At 38.8% G+C, this 18,659-nt stretch overlaps 1 protein-coding gene and 1 long non-coding RNA gene across 9 annotated transcripts in view; one reads left to right on the forward strand and one right to left on the reverse strand.

The window, feature by feature from the left end:
• The window catches only part of GALNT18 (polypeptide N-acetylgalactosaminyltransferase 18), a 318,319-nt gene that overhangs the window by 252,890 nt on the left and 46,770 nt on the right, over positions 1-18,659 (forward strand). For 6 of the 7 annotated variants that reach the window (XM_064512992.1, XM_064512991.1, XM_064512990.1 and 3 more), the window contains one exon: positions 13,375-13,539. In XM_064512992.1, coding sequence (XP_064369062.1) covers positions 13,375-13,539 — 165 coding nt within the window. Of the gene's footprint in view, positions 1-8,825; positions 9,426-13,374; positions 13,540-18,659 lie in introns of those variants that run through there. The other variant, XR_010389479.1, reaches the window with a different exon arrangement.
• Positions 1-18,659, reverse strand: part of LOC112985687 (uncharacterized) — a 207,284-nt gene that overhangs the window by 15,625 nt on the left and 173,000 nt on the right. The window lies entirely within an intron of this gene.

An 18,659-nucleotide genomic window follows, 5' to 3' on the forward strand; every position in this document is an offset into this window, starting at 1 on the left:
ATATGTGAGCCTTCAGAGTATGATTGAAAGCCCCAGAAATCAAACCATAATATCATCGTATTTACTATTTCATTTTTTGCCAAGTTTTACAGCATGACTTGTGCAATGGGCACAATATGAAGTTGGCAGCATTCTTAGTTGTAGGAGGAATGAAGCTCACTAGGCAAAGCAGAGGAAGGCTTTCCACAGAGCTAGGACAGCTGAACTGGCATTAATGACCTGTTTGATATGAAAGTGATTTTCTGCTTCTTAAACAGCCTTATTTGTTTGTTTCCAGTCTAGAAAATCTTTTTAATGTCTGTTAAACATTTGTGGTAAGAAATCTTTATGTATGGCTATATCTGGTATCTGTCTCCTCCATTTCCATCCTTTCTTTAAAAAATGGTATTAGCCCTAAAAGTACATAAAATGATGAATGTCTATCAGGTGATGCCTTTCTCTGCCATTTTCTTGGGGAAAGAGGAGTAGAAGAAAGGAGGAATGTTCAGGGCGTGAACACATTTGGTATTCCAGCCTGAGACACATTTTGTTTTGCTTTGCTGAGCTTTGTGATCCTGGCAATTTATTCATGAACAGAGACAGAATCAATGCTACAGTTTTTGCATGAGGTGTTAGTATGCAGGCTCTTCATTTAAATTCCAGGTGCTGACTTCTCTCTCTCTGAGTGTCATTTACTGTCACCCTACAAACAGTGGAGTCACTACTTCGATAGGCAGGATAAGTACCACTTGTTCAAATATCAAATGTATCTGTTAGCTACGTATAATTCTCCACTTGCCTTGGATGGTTTAAAAACATTGCAGCAAAGAACTTACTTTTTTTTTTTTTAGGATACAGCTGGGTGTGATAAAAGTTTATGAGCCTCTGTCAGTCTCTACATGGTATTAGAGACTGATAGTAAAGATTAACAAATCAGTTGAAATGATAGCGTTCCTTGAAATACATCCTCTACAGCTAAGGAATAATGTTTTTAATTTTTGTAGGCTAGTGTATTTGAGGATTTACTTTCATTTTGATGCTATCCATTTAAAACATCAGAAATCTCTTTCTTCAGCTTCATGGGCTTTACCTGTTTTAGGAGAGTAAATATTACAGCATGTGCCAGGGTGAGTAACTCTCCTTTGTTCTCCAAGGGACTGAAATCTGCAAAGTCCAATTTGCTGCTCTCATCCCTATCCACTGAATAGGCATGGCAAAGGCCCTCATCTATTGAAGCAACTAAGGACAAACTTAATGTGAAATATAAACGAAACCTTGACCTTTTATTTAAAAAAAAAACAAAAATAAAAAAAGAAGGAAAAACTCAACTGTCAGTGACAGAATCGACCAACAAAAATGGTACAGGTGCTCTCTGCTCTTCCGTTATCATGCATATTAACATCCAAACTAACTTCTCCATTAATATGCTATTGTAAAGTTGGTTTTTAAGTCACACAAGTCATTTAAAAAAAAGGAAATCACAGCACAGTCATCAGATGGCTGAAATCTTATCCTTATGTGTGGGAAAAGGCCACTCTTTCTTTAAAATATTAGAAGTAAGGCTGCCAAAATTGGTTCTGATTTCATTTGCTATGGTGCATTTATCAAACATAATGGTATTGAACATGGAAGCAGGCAATATATAGTCTTTGCCTACAAAGTTCTGTAGTTGTCGGCTATATATGACAAGAATAGATTATTTCTGCATTAAAACCTGGGCAGAACCTTGCTAACTCAAACGGAGCCAGGGTTCTACTCTGAAAAATAACTAGTTCTAACCTGGTAAAAGACTATAGACTATATCCAGTGATCAGGGCAAGTGATAGCGCTTGGTAAGAGAACTGCTTACCACTGAAATTGCAGCACTAAATGTTCTGTATACAGAAATGCCCAATATGCCTGAAAGTAATAAACCTTCAAGACAGAGTTTCCCAGATGGCAGAGTGTCACAATCTCAGCAGTACTACAATTCCTGAAGCCACCATGCAAGAGACTAAACTTGAAGAAAAACAAAACTATTTTCAGACACTGTGCATCTGTGATAAGTTTCTCTCTAGCACTTTTGTGTTCAAGCAAAGGAAAGGTCTTTCCCTAGTTTTGGTGTTAATTTTGAAGTCTTCTGCTGCACTAATGAAGTTTTGCTAACCAGCCAAGGTATGAGAACAACGATAGTGCTTCAAATATCTCATGCTGCTCATCCCATGGGTTGCCATACTGCTTTTTTAACTAACTCAGAAGTTTAATATTAAACACCCTTAGTAAGATCCTCTTACAGTGTAACTGTTTAATGCCAAGCATAGAGAGAGCATTAATAGGAGGTTAAAACTACTGCTGAAGGAAATGCTGCCAAAAGAGCTAGGAGAAACCGTCAGGGTGGCAGCTTCCCTTTTGTCAGTTTAGCCACAAAGTCATGATAGACTGCTGAATGTCCTAGGCTGTGACTTCAACTTTAATTTGCGCATTAATTTCAGTGCATGTCAACCCTTTGCAACTTAGTCTCTAACTGGCTTCTTTATAGAGGTGCCCTTGGCTTCAGCTACTGGGCTAATCTAAACTAAATGAAATGACAGGTGCCTCCCTTCCAGTAAAACCTGGGGTGATTTTAAAAATCTCTGTGTGAAGCCTTTCACTGTCATACATTCTCCGAGTCTTACAGGTTCTGTAGGTTCCAGCTTCACTTCAGCCTTCCGTTTCTGTTCCAGCTGCAGACCTTGAAGAGTAAAATTGGCATGTTTTCGTTTAGGTCAGTGCATTCCTGCTTATTATATATCATCTACAGATTTTTGCACATGCAAAGGAGAGGGGGAAAGACTCATTTGGATCTTGAATATTCATCTGATTTCAATGAAGTTACTTCAGACTTATCTTAGGGTTGCTGTGAATAAATCAAGCCCCCTTCTTCTTGCTATGGGATTTATTCCTTTGCATGTTAGAAGCAGATTTTAAACTGACTAGATTTGCAGAACTTTTACAAGCTTTACATTATGAGCAGTTGTATTTGCATTTCTGTTTGTGCTGCTCCCAAATATGCTTGCAAGAGGGTCACTTCATAAACTTAAATTTGACTGATGAACCCTTGGGTATTTTCTTTTTTCTGCGTGTGTGTGTGTGTATGTGTATAGAAATAAACACGTCCCTGCTGGTAGCCTAAAACAAGTAATAAAAAAAAAAATCATACTTTCATCAATCAATTTATATTGAAATGTGCTCCTTTTCTTTCTTTTCTGTAGATAATGCCTCACTTTCATGTAGACCCTTTAGTCAGTATATTGCAAAACTTTCTAAAAGAAGGTCAGTTACTATCCTATTTTATTGTCTTCAGCAGCAAGATAAGTAATTTTTAGATGTTTTATCTTGTATTTTTGCATATAGTGGGGTCAGCCTGACACCCCTGGAAACCTTAAATCAAATGCATACAATATCTTAAGACGAATGGGTGAGACCTGGCTCATCTGAAATTAAGAACAGATTTGTGACTGCTTTCAGTAGACCCACAAGAGCCAATGAGCACAGGTGTTAATTAAGTAATATCTTTAAGGAGTCCATCAACTGGAAAGCATTCTCTAAGTTGTACATGTAATTATTGACACTAATTATCACTGTCAATAGCACTCTAGTTTACTTGGTCCCCTTCACAAAATGCTAAATGTTCACAGCACTTCTGGAAGTCAAGAGTATTTAAAGGACCTCCATATCCCCAGTCATCACTCAGTACCATGCAGGATTAAACAAGACAGACAGGACTGGCTAAAAAAAATCAAGATCAGGACTCGCTAAAAAAACACAAGATGTCTGTTAGATGTCTCTTGATGAAGCAATCGTGGCAATTCCTTGTAATCTGCCTGACTTTACTTACCAGTTGCAGACACTAATTTCTTTCAAATTCAGGTTAAAAAACATAATAATACTTGAAATAAAATAATTTACTTTAACAAACCTTCAAAAAAAACCCTTTCTGGCAGGATTTGATGTCTTTGGAAGAGGTATAAGTTGAATATGGCATATGAGTAACAAAAATGCATGATTACATGTATAAGATTCTGCCCATAATAATTTGAAGCATTTGGGTATAGTTGTGAGGATTTAAAAATCCCTTTCTAATTCTGCTGATGCTGAGCTACCAAACGCTTATAAACAGATGGCAACAAACGCTAGCCTGCATTTTAGTTTGGCCAGGAGTCAACTGTGGTATAGAGGATGGATCCCCCATACGGGATGGTGGTTGAATTTATGTTTGCAGATGAATATGTGTTCATGGAGAAGAAAACAGGATAAGGAATGGGATTCTGTAGGAACCCAGAAAGAAAACTGCAAAAGGTAAAGGAGATCCTAAGCAGATGCACTGAGGGATTGATGGGAGATGGGAAAGGAAAATTCAGATAGGACAAAATGCACGGAGCCACAGCACACCGTAATTTTTGAAAAAAGGACAATTGATATGTTGGTGTGGTTCTGAACTTTTTGTGGTTACCATTTTATTGTTGTTGCTGGGTCGTTGTTTCCTTCCTGACAGAAACAGAACTTCAATTTATCTAGGTCTCATAAATTCTGCTGCTACCAGATTTAGGAAAGTTAGAGAAGTAAGTATTGAAAGCACATACAAAAACAATGATTGACAGTTCTATTCAATTTTAAAAGTGGAACTTAATGAGAAGATTTTTGTTTGCTTGTTTTAAATAAAACCAAAGTAGAATACAAAGTAGCCAACAGCAGAATTACATATTGCACTGCAATATAGGTTTGTGAGTCTGTATTAGGAAAAAAATGTCTAGCACTGAGTTCCTGCCTTTTTTTCCATTAAAATAATGTTAACATTTTTGTGGCTTTAGGTCTGTATTTATAGCATCACAGTATGCTGTTTAAAATTTCTGAGCACCACGTCTTTATTATAATCAAATACTGATTGTTGCTTAGAGTTTTGAAGTTAATTAGTGCCTAAGCATAAAGAAGAGCAAGTAGGTCAGATAATCAGTATTCTGGTGGCTTAATTCAGTAGATACAAATCTAAAGAGGGAAGTGAAGTAATGAGTAGTTTTCTTCTTGCATGCTATATAATTTAAGCCTGAATTATGGTGTCGCCACCCTTCGTATACTAGCTGTTTACTACTAGGTATTTGTGAGCTCATCAGTAGGAGGACAAGTTTCACAGTTCCTCAACATCGGTAAAACATGGCTGAATTTACTTCAAAGTTGTATTATCAGTTTGCACCAGCTGAAAATCTACCTCAGAAAAATTAAATGCATCTTCTAAAGGTCAATCTGTGGTTTGGGGCAGTATGTCTACAACTTTTTGTAATTTTCGACCATGTTGTTATGCTTTTTCTTCTTGAGCAGTAAGGCTTTTAGGGCAGCACAAGATGCAACTATGCTGTTGACTGGGGCTACCGGGCAGCACAGCCTCTCTCTTCTGTCATGTCATGTAAAGTATATGTGGGTTTGCACATCTTTAAGAATAATCCTGTGGATATCTGTGACCCAGGACAGCTTTTATATATGTGTGTATATGTATGTCAGGGTATGTATATACAACTGTGTGCTTAAAATGTCAAGGTCATTCTGTATTTAAGATAGTAAGTAGAATTAAGTACACGAAATAAGGATGTTCTTTGTATGCCTTCAGTAACAAGGGAGTAGCAAAGCTATCTGACAAGATGTTTCAATGCATAATTTTGCACAACAGCTTCATGTTGATAGTATCATGCCAGCTGTGTCTAAATAGTGTGATTCTGCTCTGCATGAATTTATTATCTTACACAAATAGCACTTTCTGGTGGATGCTATTCCTCAGTCACTAGTTGATTTTTACAGCAGAGTTTCTACAGGAAGGTTTTCCTGTATGAATAGCAAATGGGCAAACACTTGATTTAGATCTTAGTGATCTATTTGTTTGCATTATTCACAATGAACTTGGATTCAGCGGAGAGAAATTTCTCATCAGGGCAGCTAAGTTCATTCATTCAGTTGTGCTTATGTAACAAGAAACACTGAAATAAAAAGTGAGGGACAACACAAATAGCTAAGCAACAGAGATGGACTGAACTATATCTGGACTTACTGTAATCCACTAGACTGCTCTGTAACTGGAGTTGTACTCGCTTACGAATCTGCTCTGAGACTTTGGGCCTAATATGTTAATATACTACTCCAGTTTCACAACAATAAATGACTTACTTCATGGATTCATTTGGAGAAAAATATGGTTCAAATGCGGAATAAAGTAATGGTGAATCAGGCTTCTTATCCCTCTTAGTTATTATGCCAAAAGCAGGGTGGCAAATAAACACTGCTGTTGGTGAGCATCAAGTTTGCTCATTATAAATGCAGAGTCATGTACAGTCTCCAGTGTGACTTCATCTGGGACCACTGCCGTAAGGATTACAAATGGCTTTCAACATGAAAACTGGTGTGTATTACTTTAAACTTTCAGTGGGCAGTTGGCAATTCATCTTTCAGATAATTATCTTGTGTTAAGTTGAACATCTTACTGTAACTTTCTGCTACATGATAAGCCAGCTCGTATGAATAATTTACTGCAACTGGCAACCCACTTCAGCTCTGAAGTCTCCATCAACTCTGGCGGCTTTTCAAAGTTTAATATTAAACTTGGAGCCAAAATCTCATTGCACTTAAAGTCAGTGGGATTTCAGTGTCAGTTGCAATGGGTATCATGATATGACCTTTTAGGGCAAAATTCTCACAGACAGAAACTCCACATCATTATGAGAACTAAGCAATGTATTTGTGTCCAGAAAAACAGTTCACTTACCTCCCCCTGTGCTCAAAGGCACTGTGGTTTTTTTGTACAGACTTTATCTTATGTTGGCATTCAGAATATTTCTACCATGAGAAAAAATTAAAGTTGGCTGAATTACCTGGCCCTTTCATTGCTCTCCTGGCAGGTTTAGGATGTGTTCTGTACGATGCCGCTGCAGCAAAGCCTATGTGATGTGACCATCCCATCATCACTCCAGCTTTGCAGTAGGTCTATCATGAAAATGCAGTAAGTAATTTTCTAGAAAGGACAGCAGCAACTTTTCAGTTTGCTAGGTGCTGATGGCCTGGCTGATCAGTACCAGTGAACACTGTCCCAAGCTTTCAGGCCCTCTCGCTGGCTAGGTTGGGCCTCACTGCCTTCTTGAAGCAACTTAAGTACTAAGAGGGGGATATTTTTCCCCACCTGCCCCCATGCTCAGTCACTGTAAGCATAGGTAACCAAATCTCGTCAAATGAATTCTAACACTAGGGAAGAAGTATCTGCTTAGATGCATATGCTAGATTCAGTTTGCATTATCTCAGCTCTAACCTTTCATAAATCACTCCTTGCTTCCGATTTTGAGCATTCTTAACCAGATCTGCTCTTTTGCCTCCTTGCTATGTCCACTACTTTGTCTCTGGCACTTGCATGTGGTGTGCATGTGTTTACCACAGAGTACTAGCTTAGCAGAGGATGAATTCTGTGGTAGTGAGGCAACTGTCTGTACAAGAAGTGAAATTTCAAGGTTACAGCTGAAAGAATTTGGCTAGGAGATGAGTGGAATAGAAGGGCAAAAGGACCATTTGTTCCTAGCCCAATAATGAAGCTTCAGGGAAGGCTGCGACTCCAGGCATGAAGTCTCCTTTTTCTTTTCTGTGCTGATTTCCTACATGAGATTGCATGAAGAGGGAGAACTCCTTACATTCTCCCCCCCCCCCCCGCCCCCAAAGGGAGCAAGGATATGGGAAATAAAGGGTGATGCTTCTCCTTTATTCTGGAGTTGGGCTGAATAGCAGTAGCGTAGAAGCAGAAGTGAAACTTCTGTTTTCATGGCAGTATGTTCAGGGTTTTGTTTTTTGGTTTTTGTTTTTGTATCTAAGCAAATTCTGTCTCTAGAAAAAGTGAGATTTAGAATATCAAAGCGAAAAAACAACATGCAGCAAATTAGTTCCCATTAAATGCAGGTGAGGGAAAAGATTTAGGACACCTAATTTTCTCCAAGAATTAATAGTCATTATGAAGATTTCTTGAGAACCCTAGGCGATGCAGCGCTCAACTACCATCTGTGTTTTCATCTTTTAGTTGTCTTTTTTCCCCTCTTTAGACCAAGTACCAAATAATATGCCATGACTAAATCTCACTCCTTCTCCTTACAAAGATCTTGGGAAACATTTTACTAGTTGTAATAATGTGATACCAACCTCAGTTTGCTTGTCTTCTATTTCGTCTTACTATGAATAATCAAATGGATTAGTGGATGGAGCTAACAGGAAATGAAACAATGGCCTGAGATAAGACACTTCCAGGTAAAAAGTTCAAGAAAGCTAAGGAATAACTGGTCCATTAATTGGAAGATGGAAGTTCTACAGGCACAAAGTAATTCACAGGGAAACATTCTCAGCACATCTGCAAAAAACTGTAAACAGTTAAAAACAAACACCTCCGTGAGGAAGGCAGATAATTAGTTATGAGGCTGTTCTCTGAGAGCAGAAGACAGCCTGAAACAGAAGCCTTGTGGCAGAGACCTGTGTCAAGCTTTTCTTAAGGCTTTTGTAGTTTTAATCCTTTTCTCTGCTTGCTGAAAACCATTAGATTAACACCATATTTTGTTTTGAACAAATTCTTTTGCCTTAATTTCCCTAGACTTCTAGGGGAAGTTTCATTAAGATGCTGAATGCAGTGGCAGCAGGGCGAGAAGGTAGCTTGTTGCAGCCTCCAGAGCTGGCGCAGCAGCTGTGTGAACTGCCCGCATCCACCTTGAAGAAACACCTGGTGGGAGGGTGGTTGAAGGACACATGGAAGTGCCCAGGGCACACGCTGTATTTTAACCCTTAGACTTTGCTGCTCACAAATCCTGCCTACATTTTTGCAGATTTTCTAATTGACAGTAATGATGAAACCTTGCAGTTCCAGCTACTGAGGGGACAAGTGCCTTGTATCAAAGCTGGTTGATTTCCTGAACAAAGGTACTACCTTCCAGTTGCCCAGAGGCACAGATCTGTACGTCAGTACTGTTGCAGTGAAAGAAATGGAATGTATAGTGAGCTAAAGCAGAGTAAGGTAAGGTAAAGAGGCTTATTTCGTTACAAGGTAAGGGAGGATTTAGGGGTTTTTTTTTGTTTTTAAATCATCTGCTTGACTATCAAAGTCCATGGAAATCCGGTGGCTCTGCAGAGAGTATTTGTGTGATGGTTATGTGAAAATGTGTGGTTGTGTTTTGCTGAGGCTGTGTCTTCTATGAAAGTGTAATGGAACACCTGGAAAAATGCTGTAAATCAGCATGGAGCAAGTGTCTTGACTTCAGTGGTGCCAACTGAATTTTCAGCTACTGAGACTCCAGGTACTGGAGCGAGGACTACTGTGATATTTGCCATGGAGCAGAAATGAAAGGGCCAAGCTCTGAGTCAAATTTGCAGAAGCACCTTAATGACTTAGCAGTCCACATTCAATATTCAGTCATTTGGACTTCCAAGTAAGTACAGTGCCATTCTTCAAAAATTATTGTGAAACTTCTATCATACCGTGTTAGTCAACGATAGTGTTGCAATACTGTAGAAACAGATGTGTTAGGAAAATGTGTTTTGCCTATAACTTCTCAAGTGTTTTAAACAAAAGTGTCTCAGTCCATCTTGTGCTGAAGTGGACTGCAAAGCAGCTAGCAATTGTCGATGCTTGTTAAAAGCATCCTCTTCAAGTGAAGTGATCCACCTAAGAAGTATTGCTGTGGGCATTCAATTATTTAGCCACTTAAATCACAAGTACAAACCCCTTTTTATAGGGCCACATGTGAGATGATAAAACCTGAGCATTGTTTTAATTCATAAGATCTTACTTTATCTGCAGGTGAATTTAAAATACAAGTGATAAAAAGTGAAGCAAATTATAGCATGATAAATCAGTTAATGCAACTCAGCTGGGTAATTTCATACAACCCAATCCAGAAAGACAGTTTGTTTACCACCTTTAAACTGAAAAAAAAGAAACCTAAAAATGCATTTTTGAAAATGAAAATAAAAGATGGGAACAGGGGGATACAATGCAAAAGCAACTGAAGTATTTTTTGCTTACTATATGAGATTTTTAAAGGGAAGTTCAGCCATGGGTTCATGTTTAATAGCTTTAGGTTTCAGATTAGAGGAGCAGCTGGACTTTACCGCTGGTGCCAATAATTATTTCTGTCTTATCAAACTGATGTCCTCCCTTTGTCCTGACATGCTTACTATTATGCTCTCTTAGTGCAGGGACTGTTTTATTTCAGGGTTGGAGGAAGGAGCCAGGGATTATCTGTAGTTTTTAAGAGTATTTTGGCCAACAGCAACTCAAACCTTTATCTGTTTGCTAGCAGCTGAAGATGAATTTGCACAGGGTATGTGCTTCGGATGTGATACCTCTACTAGAAAAACACAGACAAATTGTCAGGTTGTGCCTAGTGTATTCAATTCTGAAATACAGTATGGTACGACTGCATAGGAGCAGAGCAACGTCCTGAAAGAGCCTAGTCAGAAAGACTAACCACCACTCATGACAGAACTGTGCCACAGTCTGCTTGACTTTGAGCTTACTTCTGTGTGTCCCAACAGTAAGTGAGAACAGGTTTCACTCCCCTTTAGACTGGTCTACACTGAGTTGAACACCAGTGGGAAATGAATTAAGATTAGCAGTTAGGGTGAGCTCTCTAAAGATAAGTGACAACCTGCTAATTTATCTCTATTAAGCATAGCTGCAGATGATTATTCTGTTTCTGTAGAGTTTTGCCAACAGAGAGAATTAGGTAATTCCCCCAGCCAGAGCCATTGTTCTGCTCCTGCCCAGAAGGATGCACAGAGTGAACCCTTGCTGGTTTGACATCAGAAAAGCCTGTGGAGTTGCACTATGGATTAGGTTTGCTTTATCCACTAAGATAAACTGATTACCTGAAGCCTTCAGGCCATTCTGTGAAAGGCTGGAGAGACTGAGCTAATAAAAACAGCTCAGCTCTGAGGGTTTGCAGGTACATGGCATGCAGGTAGTTTTTTGTACAAGCAACCCTGAGCTATACCATTCAGTTTTCAGAGTTACAGCCAAGCCTGCCCGTCTGTTTTCAGTGACTGGCTTGTATCTAGGGTGGGGAGAGGGAGAGAAAAGGAAAAAAAAGACACAGAAACCTTAATTTTATTCTGTGGTGACAATATGCTGAAAAAAATCACATTAACAAACAGCTTCTGCTAGTAAAAAAGCACAAATAACACTGATATTTTCCCTCTCGTTTTTCTAGTAGGAATTTTAGATAATAGGCAAAAGAGCTACAACAAAACCTTTATCTGTAAGAGACAATGTGTCCTAACAATCGTGTTTAAAGATTATCTTGATCTTGCTGCCTTGCTATATCACTACTTCAGTCTCTGTTCTTTCCCCAGAACGCATCTGGATAGATCTTAGATTTATCTAACCTATTTGTTTCAATGGTCTTTTTAGACAACTTATCCTAAATGTCTATTGCTCTTCTAAAGCATCGGTTTTGTGTGCAGGAATGTTAATTCCCTAAGTTATGGATGGCATCTGTTGGGGTGTCTTCTTGTTAGTCTTTCCACAGTTCTTACTATTTATTTCCTTCAGTAATAACCAACCCTTTCTGAAATGTGTCTTCACCTGCTAGGTCCTTTTACTCTTCTCTCTCTCTTGTAACACAAGACTGAACCATTCACCTTTTCTCTGTTTTAGATTTTTAAAACCTAGATTCACCTAGGTTCAGCCAGCTCAGATTTCTCTCTCATTTCTGTGGGGTGAAAAGAGCGGAAAAATTGATGAAAGGGTTAAACCTTCCATCAGTGTAAACCATAAATGACAACTCCATTAATATTTACGGAAGTATGCCAGTTTACATCCACTGAGGATCTGCCTCAGATATGTTACAGCAGGGTGAATGGAGCCCATAGCCTTGCACAGAACCAGCATCACTTGTTTTGATCTCTATTTAATCCCTGCTTTTACTCATTTCAGCATGTCGGTCTTTTACAATGTCTATTCAAAGAGTTTTCTACTCCCAGATCCCTTCGTAGTCCTGGTTTGTTCTGTTTAATCTCTGCTTTCTCTCCTATTTGCAATTAATACTTTATCACAGTTTTCACAAGAAAGAATACACACATATAAAACAAGCAACAGCATCAATAATGAACAGATACCAGGAAATAGTACCCTCAAGCTCTGGGAACAGACAAGTTTCCCAAACACAGCAGCCTTATTTCCAGCTCCCCCTTTTTATAGATGAATGGTATTAATGGATACAGTAAGATGATGGAGACATTAATTTTGCACTTCTGTCTAGCTCTTGTCACTTGTGACTCTCTGATACCATTGGAGTTGTCAAAGCTTAACACCTACCCTTATTAGATCACGCTGCTAAAGGATGATGTTGCCCATTCATCTTTCTCATGGTTCTGTCAAGAGAAAGGTCTGATCTTACCAAAATTAAATTCTAAATTCTTGTGTTACATTACTAGGATTGTATATAGCTTGGTATTTCCAAGACGACACATTATCTATTCTGTCTGGCAAGCTTACTTCCTTTCCCCTTCTTTTTTCTTCTTCTAAAGAAATCTCTCACATACTTTTTTCCAGTCTGAGTAGAAAAAAGTATTTGTGTAAGATAACCGTCTCATGACTTTGGCCATATGTGCCCTCACTGAGGCCTTTAAGAGCAGTCTTTTGCTAGAAATCCAGACCAGCTGGCATCTGGCCTCTTTTTCCAACCTCTGTGTGTTTGTATGTGTATCAACACATATAACATGAGAATAAATATCCTGAAGCATGGCCATTTTGTTCTCTCCTGCCATGTAGCTGTCTGTTACCACTTGCTAAATACTGGATAGTATTTTTTATTGCATACACTGAATTCTGGTTAGCTGTCTCAAATTTGGTGCTTGGCCTGTGTTTGTACAAGCCTTTGTTTATTGTTCTGTCTTATCACTTATCATCTGTAATATAGAAAGGTTCAGATCCTGCTGAACTTCTGTGGTTACTCCTCTTCCCTTCTTACCCTCTTCCCTTTGTAGTTAGATATTATTATCAGATGAAATGGTCTAATCAGAATTGATGGCAATCCTTAAACTTAACCCCACTTCCTGCTAGAAAATGTACACTTTGCTCTTTTAAAGACCCATAGTGCATGAACATAGGAAACAGAAGCTAAAAAGGCACGTGATGAGACAACGTTCAGTTCTGTTCACGTATTTTCTAGTCACTAATCAACAATTACTTGGTGGTAAAAGTTAATTGTTAATTTAAAACAACTTTTAAAACACTGTGTTGCTTCCTGCATGAAAAGAAATGATTTGAAAACCACCATAGCCTATCAGCATATTTACATTTGCTGTTACTTTTTTGATAGAAGTGCTGCTTCTGTGTTGGGGGGCCACACATCATCTTTGTGCTTCCTCTTGCAGAATGTCTATTACACAAGCCATCAGCAGCTCCACGTGGGTGTTCTGAGTCCTACTGTCGACGATGATGACAACAGATGCCTGGTGGATGTGAACAGCAGGCCCAGGCTCATTGAATGCAATTATGCCAAAGCCAAGAGAATGAAGCTTTACTGGCAGTTTACTCAGGTAATTCTTACTCAGCAGATATTTCAGAAAGTTCAAAAGCTTTATTTCTGCTTTTTTTCTGTACCTGAAATGCAAGTAATCTCTCTACTAACAAAACAGAACCAGTGCACAGTGCCAGGAAACTATTTTTACCTTTGATCCCAGTATCTGCTATCTCAGAAGGTTATATATCTTGCATAAGTCTTCCAAGTTCACAATAAATGATTTACTATCCAGCTACTAAGACAGAGCTACTCTTAAAAAAAAAAAAAAAAAAAAAACTCAATCCCAGAAATGTGATTTAGAAGAATCAAAGCAAAGTAATCTGTAGGAGTAAGGAATGTGAAGTTGATGGTGGTGTGACAGAAGGGTTTTTTTTTTTTTTTTTCCCCCTTTTGGGAAGAAGTGACTCAGAAAAGGATGTAGAGAGTCATGGATGGTAACATCCTTCTAAGAAAGTGCTTGTGCAGCCCCTTCCCTAAAACAGCTACTGCATTTTTAGGACTATAAGAAGAGGAGCAAATAAAGGCTGAGAAGTGCTTCCACAGTGATGAGAATGCTGATAAGATACTGAGTCCAGTGTTTACACTTTGCACATGATTTAGAAAGGGAGGGAGAACTTGAAAAAGAAAACAAAACAAGCACACAAAAATGTTCTAGAAACCAAGCTATAATGCTTACAGAGAGCACTCTGTAGTTTAGCTCAGAGGAGGTGGCAAGGTGACTCAAACACATCAGTATTTCTGAAGAGGGAGACATGTAATCTTGATACCAAAACAAGCGCCAATGGTTGGAAGCTGAAGATAGTCAAATTCAATCTTTCAAAAGAAGATGCAATTTTCTTAAGATAATAATTAAAATACTGGAAGTTTACCATGCGATGTCAATGATATGTCTGTTGCTTAGGATAAATAAAATGAGATTGCAATACTTTCTAAAACAAGTACCTAATTTATCTTCTGGGAAAAAAATAATGGCTAGTGGAAAGTCAGTCCGAACAGTCACAGCTGTTCCTCTGCAGTCTTGAGTCTGTGAATCTGGTTGTGTACTTCACTTCTGTGAAATATGGCATGGTGATCCTTTTTCACCAAAACCAAAGTTAGTGGTATAGAAGCCCATGGGCTGAGATTCTGCATTATGACCATTTCATCCCTGCATACAATTTCTTCTGCAACAGGCACATGGGTTTGCACATATCTCTTCTGCCTACTCATTAGGTATATTTTTTTGTTTTTTGATTTAACCAGCCATAATTAGTGTATTTTGGGGCATGGGTAGTGGAGTGTCTACCTTAGTGCAGAGATCATTTGGACATTGATCAATAAAGCATAGTATTAACATAATTTGTATTTATAACTGAAAGTAATCAATTATAATTATTATTAATAATCTTTGTCTTGAAAGGTTAGCATCACACAGCAGATGTTAAATACCTATTCTGGAAGGACATACCAACTTTCACTTTCAGTCCCCCTTACTGGCAGAGTTTTAATTATGTCTTCTCTCAAATTGTAACAATGGCTTTGTTATGGAGGCCTCACTGTGGCTATCGCTGTTCTTGATTTTTGGTACCACTTTTAAAAGGTATAATTAACATATTTATTTAAATGGTATTTCAGTAACATTTCTGTACTGTCCATCTGTTTGGTGATTGCTGTAACCTGACCCATCAGTGACAAGGGTTTCTGCTTTAGGGTACTGCTGCATTTTGTAATACTAATTATGCTAGATTCAATTTGGGGGTACATCAGTAGAATGCACTGATAATTTAACTACTGGAAAAACACTTCAGAAATAGTATTTAACTACTTTGTTTTCCAGCTGTATTTCCATTCCATGTCCCACATACATACAGTCTCCAGATGAAGATATAGTGCTGTTAAAACTAGGCTGTATGGACTTCTGCAAAGAAAGCTGTCTACAAATAAACTTCTGTCCAAGAGCAGGGAAAGCTAATTAGTTGTTTCCTTATGATAAATTAAGAGACACATGAAATAATTGAAGTCTTGTTCAAAAAGGATTTTGATAATACCCAATGCAATGAAAATGTTATTTCTCAAAATACAGCATGGTGCACAACCCCATTGTGAATGCTGTAAACTAGAAGAAAACTAATGTGAGTAATCAGGGCTTGCCATGATCAACTGATCTACTACATTTGAAATGCTCCCATTTAGTCTCGTGGAAGGATATGTTTCTATGAATGCACTAGGAGCTGTCTATCTCAAGTGGGTCTTTTTTATTACATTTTGAAAGCTCTGGTATTTCTTTTCAACGTTATGCAGTGAGCAGAACTACTACAAAATAAGCAGGACTAAGTTTATTGATGTTTGTGTAGTCTTGAAGCTTGTGAAATATTAATTTAAATTAAATGTAGATGTTGGCCATAGCTTTTTACAGCATCTCCTCTTGACTGCAAACACGCTTAGGCTTCTATAGATTCTCCGGTCTGACAGTAATTCCCACAAAAAGGTCTCATGATGCCGATCATTAAAAAGATGTAGCAGTGCCAGGGGAGAATTGTCTCAGAAAAGAAATGGGAACCAGGTAAGACTTACAAAGCTGGAGGAGGATAAACAAATTGAACCAGATTTCTCTGACCAGCACAAAAATCAATATATTTGCCCTGTGCTCCAGACATTTGAATGAGGAAGCTTTCTCATTTTCCTGAGATAATCTGTATTCTGAGAGACAGGACGAAAGTCTGTGATGTGACATGGACTTCAGTCTGGTTTATACAAGACTGTGCAGCTTTTTGAAAATGCACTGTTCAGATTAGATTTGTTCCTCCTCACTTGTACTGGTGAAAGGGAATGATTAGAAACAGCCTCATGACAAAGGTAGAAAAATACGTGTCATCCTTGGCTAGTGGTCTCTTTGATTCTGTAGATCTATTACAGGATTATTCTCCAGCTTAATTTAAGTGTTTGAAGGACTAGAACTATATGTATATTTCAAACTTGGTTTTTTTAATTTATGGTTCACTTTCATTTTAAAATTCTGATTTTGATCAAGTCATGTGATTACCTTCAACAGTAGGCAACTGGAGTCAGATATTCAGGAACGTCTCACAGAACAGTGGTTTGACAGGCATTCCCATGGAGGGACCACCTCCCCTCACTGCCAGCTTCTCTGGCCCTGAAGATGTCTTCATTGTATGTCATGTTGGCTGACTGGACAGAGGCCTTAGGAGACGACATGGTAGCTTTCTTTACAGGACAGGCTTTCATAGAGCAGTCAGTGTCTGGTATTACGGGTTTGTGTCATCAGGATCCACCTAATCTGACTCTGAGCAGGCTTCCATGCTTCACAGCTTTGTAGAGCTGCTAAATGCAATGTGAACCAATAAAATGTAGGCTTCTATGACATTCCTGCTTCCAAGGCTTCTGCAAGTGTTTATATCTGTAATTATGTCAAATTATGTAAAGTAGCCCTGAAAAGACTCCCTTCAAATGGGCAGTATTTGAGTTTTATTGCTTAGGATGTCTGTCAGGTGTTCTCCTAGGGAAATGCTTATTTTGGGAATACTGTTACGCTGAACTGTCTTACACATGTTCGACAGACCACCTATTTCTGTATGTCTCACCACTTTTTCATTTAATCAGAACAAAATTAGACCTTTTAGCAGAGTCGTAAGTGATCGCCACAAATTACACATGGCAGAGAGGGTAGAGACAAGAATTATCTCGTAGCAAAATGGTCGGCATTTTATTAAAACATTAATTTAAACAAGATATTAAAAGAACCTGCTCTGGCAGCATGAGCGGTAAGGGAAGTGAAAACTACCTTCGGTTGTCATGGATTGCCCCTTGTTTAATACTTAGTCGTCCCAATATTTCCTAGATTTACCTACAGTAATTACTACAGTTCTTCTGCGGACACAACTAGTTTGAAGGCCTGGGAGTGATCTGATGCTGGCAGGAAACAATTAATCCTGCTCACTCCCTGTGGGCTCTTTATGGCAAGCAGCAGGTACACGTGCAATGTCCTGGCAGCAGCACTCTGCTCCCTGCTGTAAACTGAATGCTTGTGGGAAGCATCAGGTCTGCTGCACACGTGCATGATAATCACCGTACATGCACTCAGTAAATCCACTGTTGCTGGGCCTGCCAGACTGATTGTGTTGCATGTGCCAAATAGAGCCTGTGCTGCGACAGAGAAGGGGCTCTGAGATGTAGGAGAATAAAGGGAGGCCGGTGCCCCTGGCTATACAACTTCCTGGGACATCTTTCAGTGGAAAGTGTTTGTATATGGCCAAAACTAGGATTCATTCTTCTGAACCGACTCTATCTGACATTAACAACTTTACATGTTCTGTATACTAGGAAATCATATATTCTAAATGCTGCCGTCCGTCATCAGACTTTAGAAGTTCCTCAGTCTCTAGTATGATTTCTCAGGTTTCTTGCTGACAGAGAGGCAGCTGTGACATAAAGTGTGCTCTGCAAGTAAAACGCATCTCTACATACATCACCTACCTGCATGACAAGAGTTTTATACGTAGGAGATTTAGGAGATATACTTACGGCATGTTAAGGCACAGCACCTTTCTGATCATGTTCAGGCCTGTTTGCCAGCAGCATACAAAAGCGCAAGGAAGTTTTTCCGCAATTACTCTTACCTGGTAGCATCTTCATGAACTGCGTGTATATATTAAGTTGGGTAGGGGTGTGATTGTTTCTTATGCTTCTAACCAGCCTACCTCGGCTGTGACTGTTTGCTGTTGTGAGAAACACGTGTCAGGTGAGGGACCTGCACACAACAGGTGTGAGAAAGCAGATGAGGCAGAGCTACTGGGACAAGATAAAGAATGTAAGGTGGGAATTTGGATCCAAGTATAACATGGTGGATTTTGAGAAAGGAAAACCTGAGTAAAAGATGAATTTGGAATGTACATGTTATGGAGAATTGTGATCCTAGTCAGTGTTGGAGGTTTCCATAGGAAATCCTCCCATTCAGAAGTGCTCAGGGAGCGTGGAATATGCCATCTTATGTAGATAACATCTGTTGCTAATAACTGTACTTGTTGTACACGTCATTTCTCCAAAAATACCGTAGCGGGGATTGCTGTGAAAGGAATGGGGAAGACAGAAGGGAGCAAATGAATTACTCAACTCTAACAATATTCCACTGATACTCCT

Source organism: Dromaius novaehollandiae, chromosome 5 (assembly GCF_036370855.1).
Source record: "Dromaius novaehollandiae isolate bDroNov1 chromosome 5, bDroNov1.hap1, whole genome shotgun sequence".
Classification (NCBI taxonomy): Eukaryota; Metazoa; Chordata; class Aves; order Casuariiformes; family Dromaiidae; genus Dromaius; species Dromaius novaehollandiae.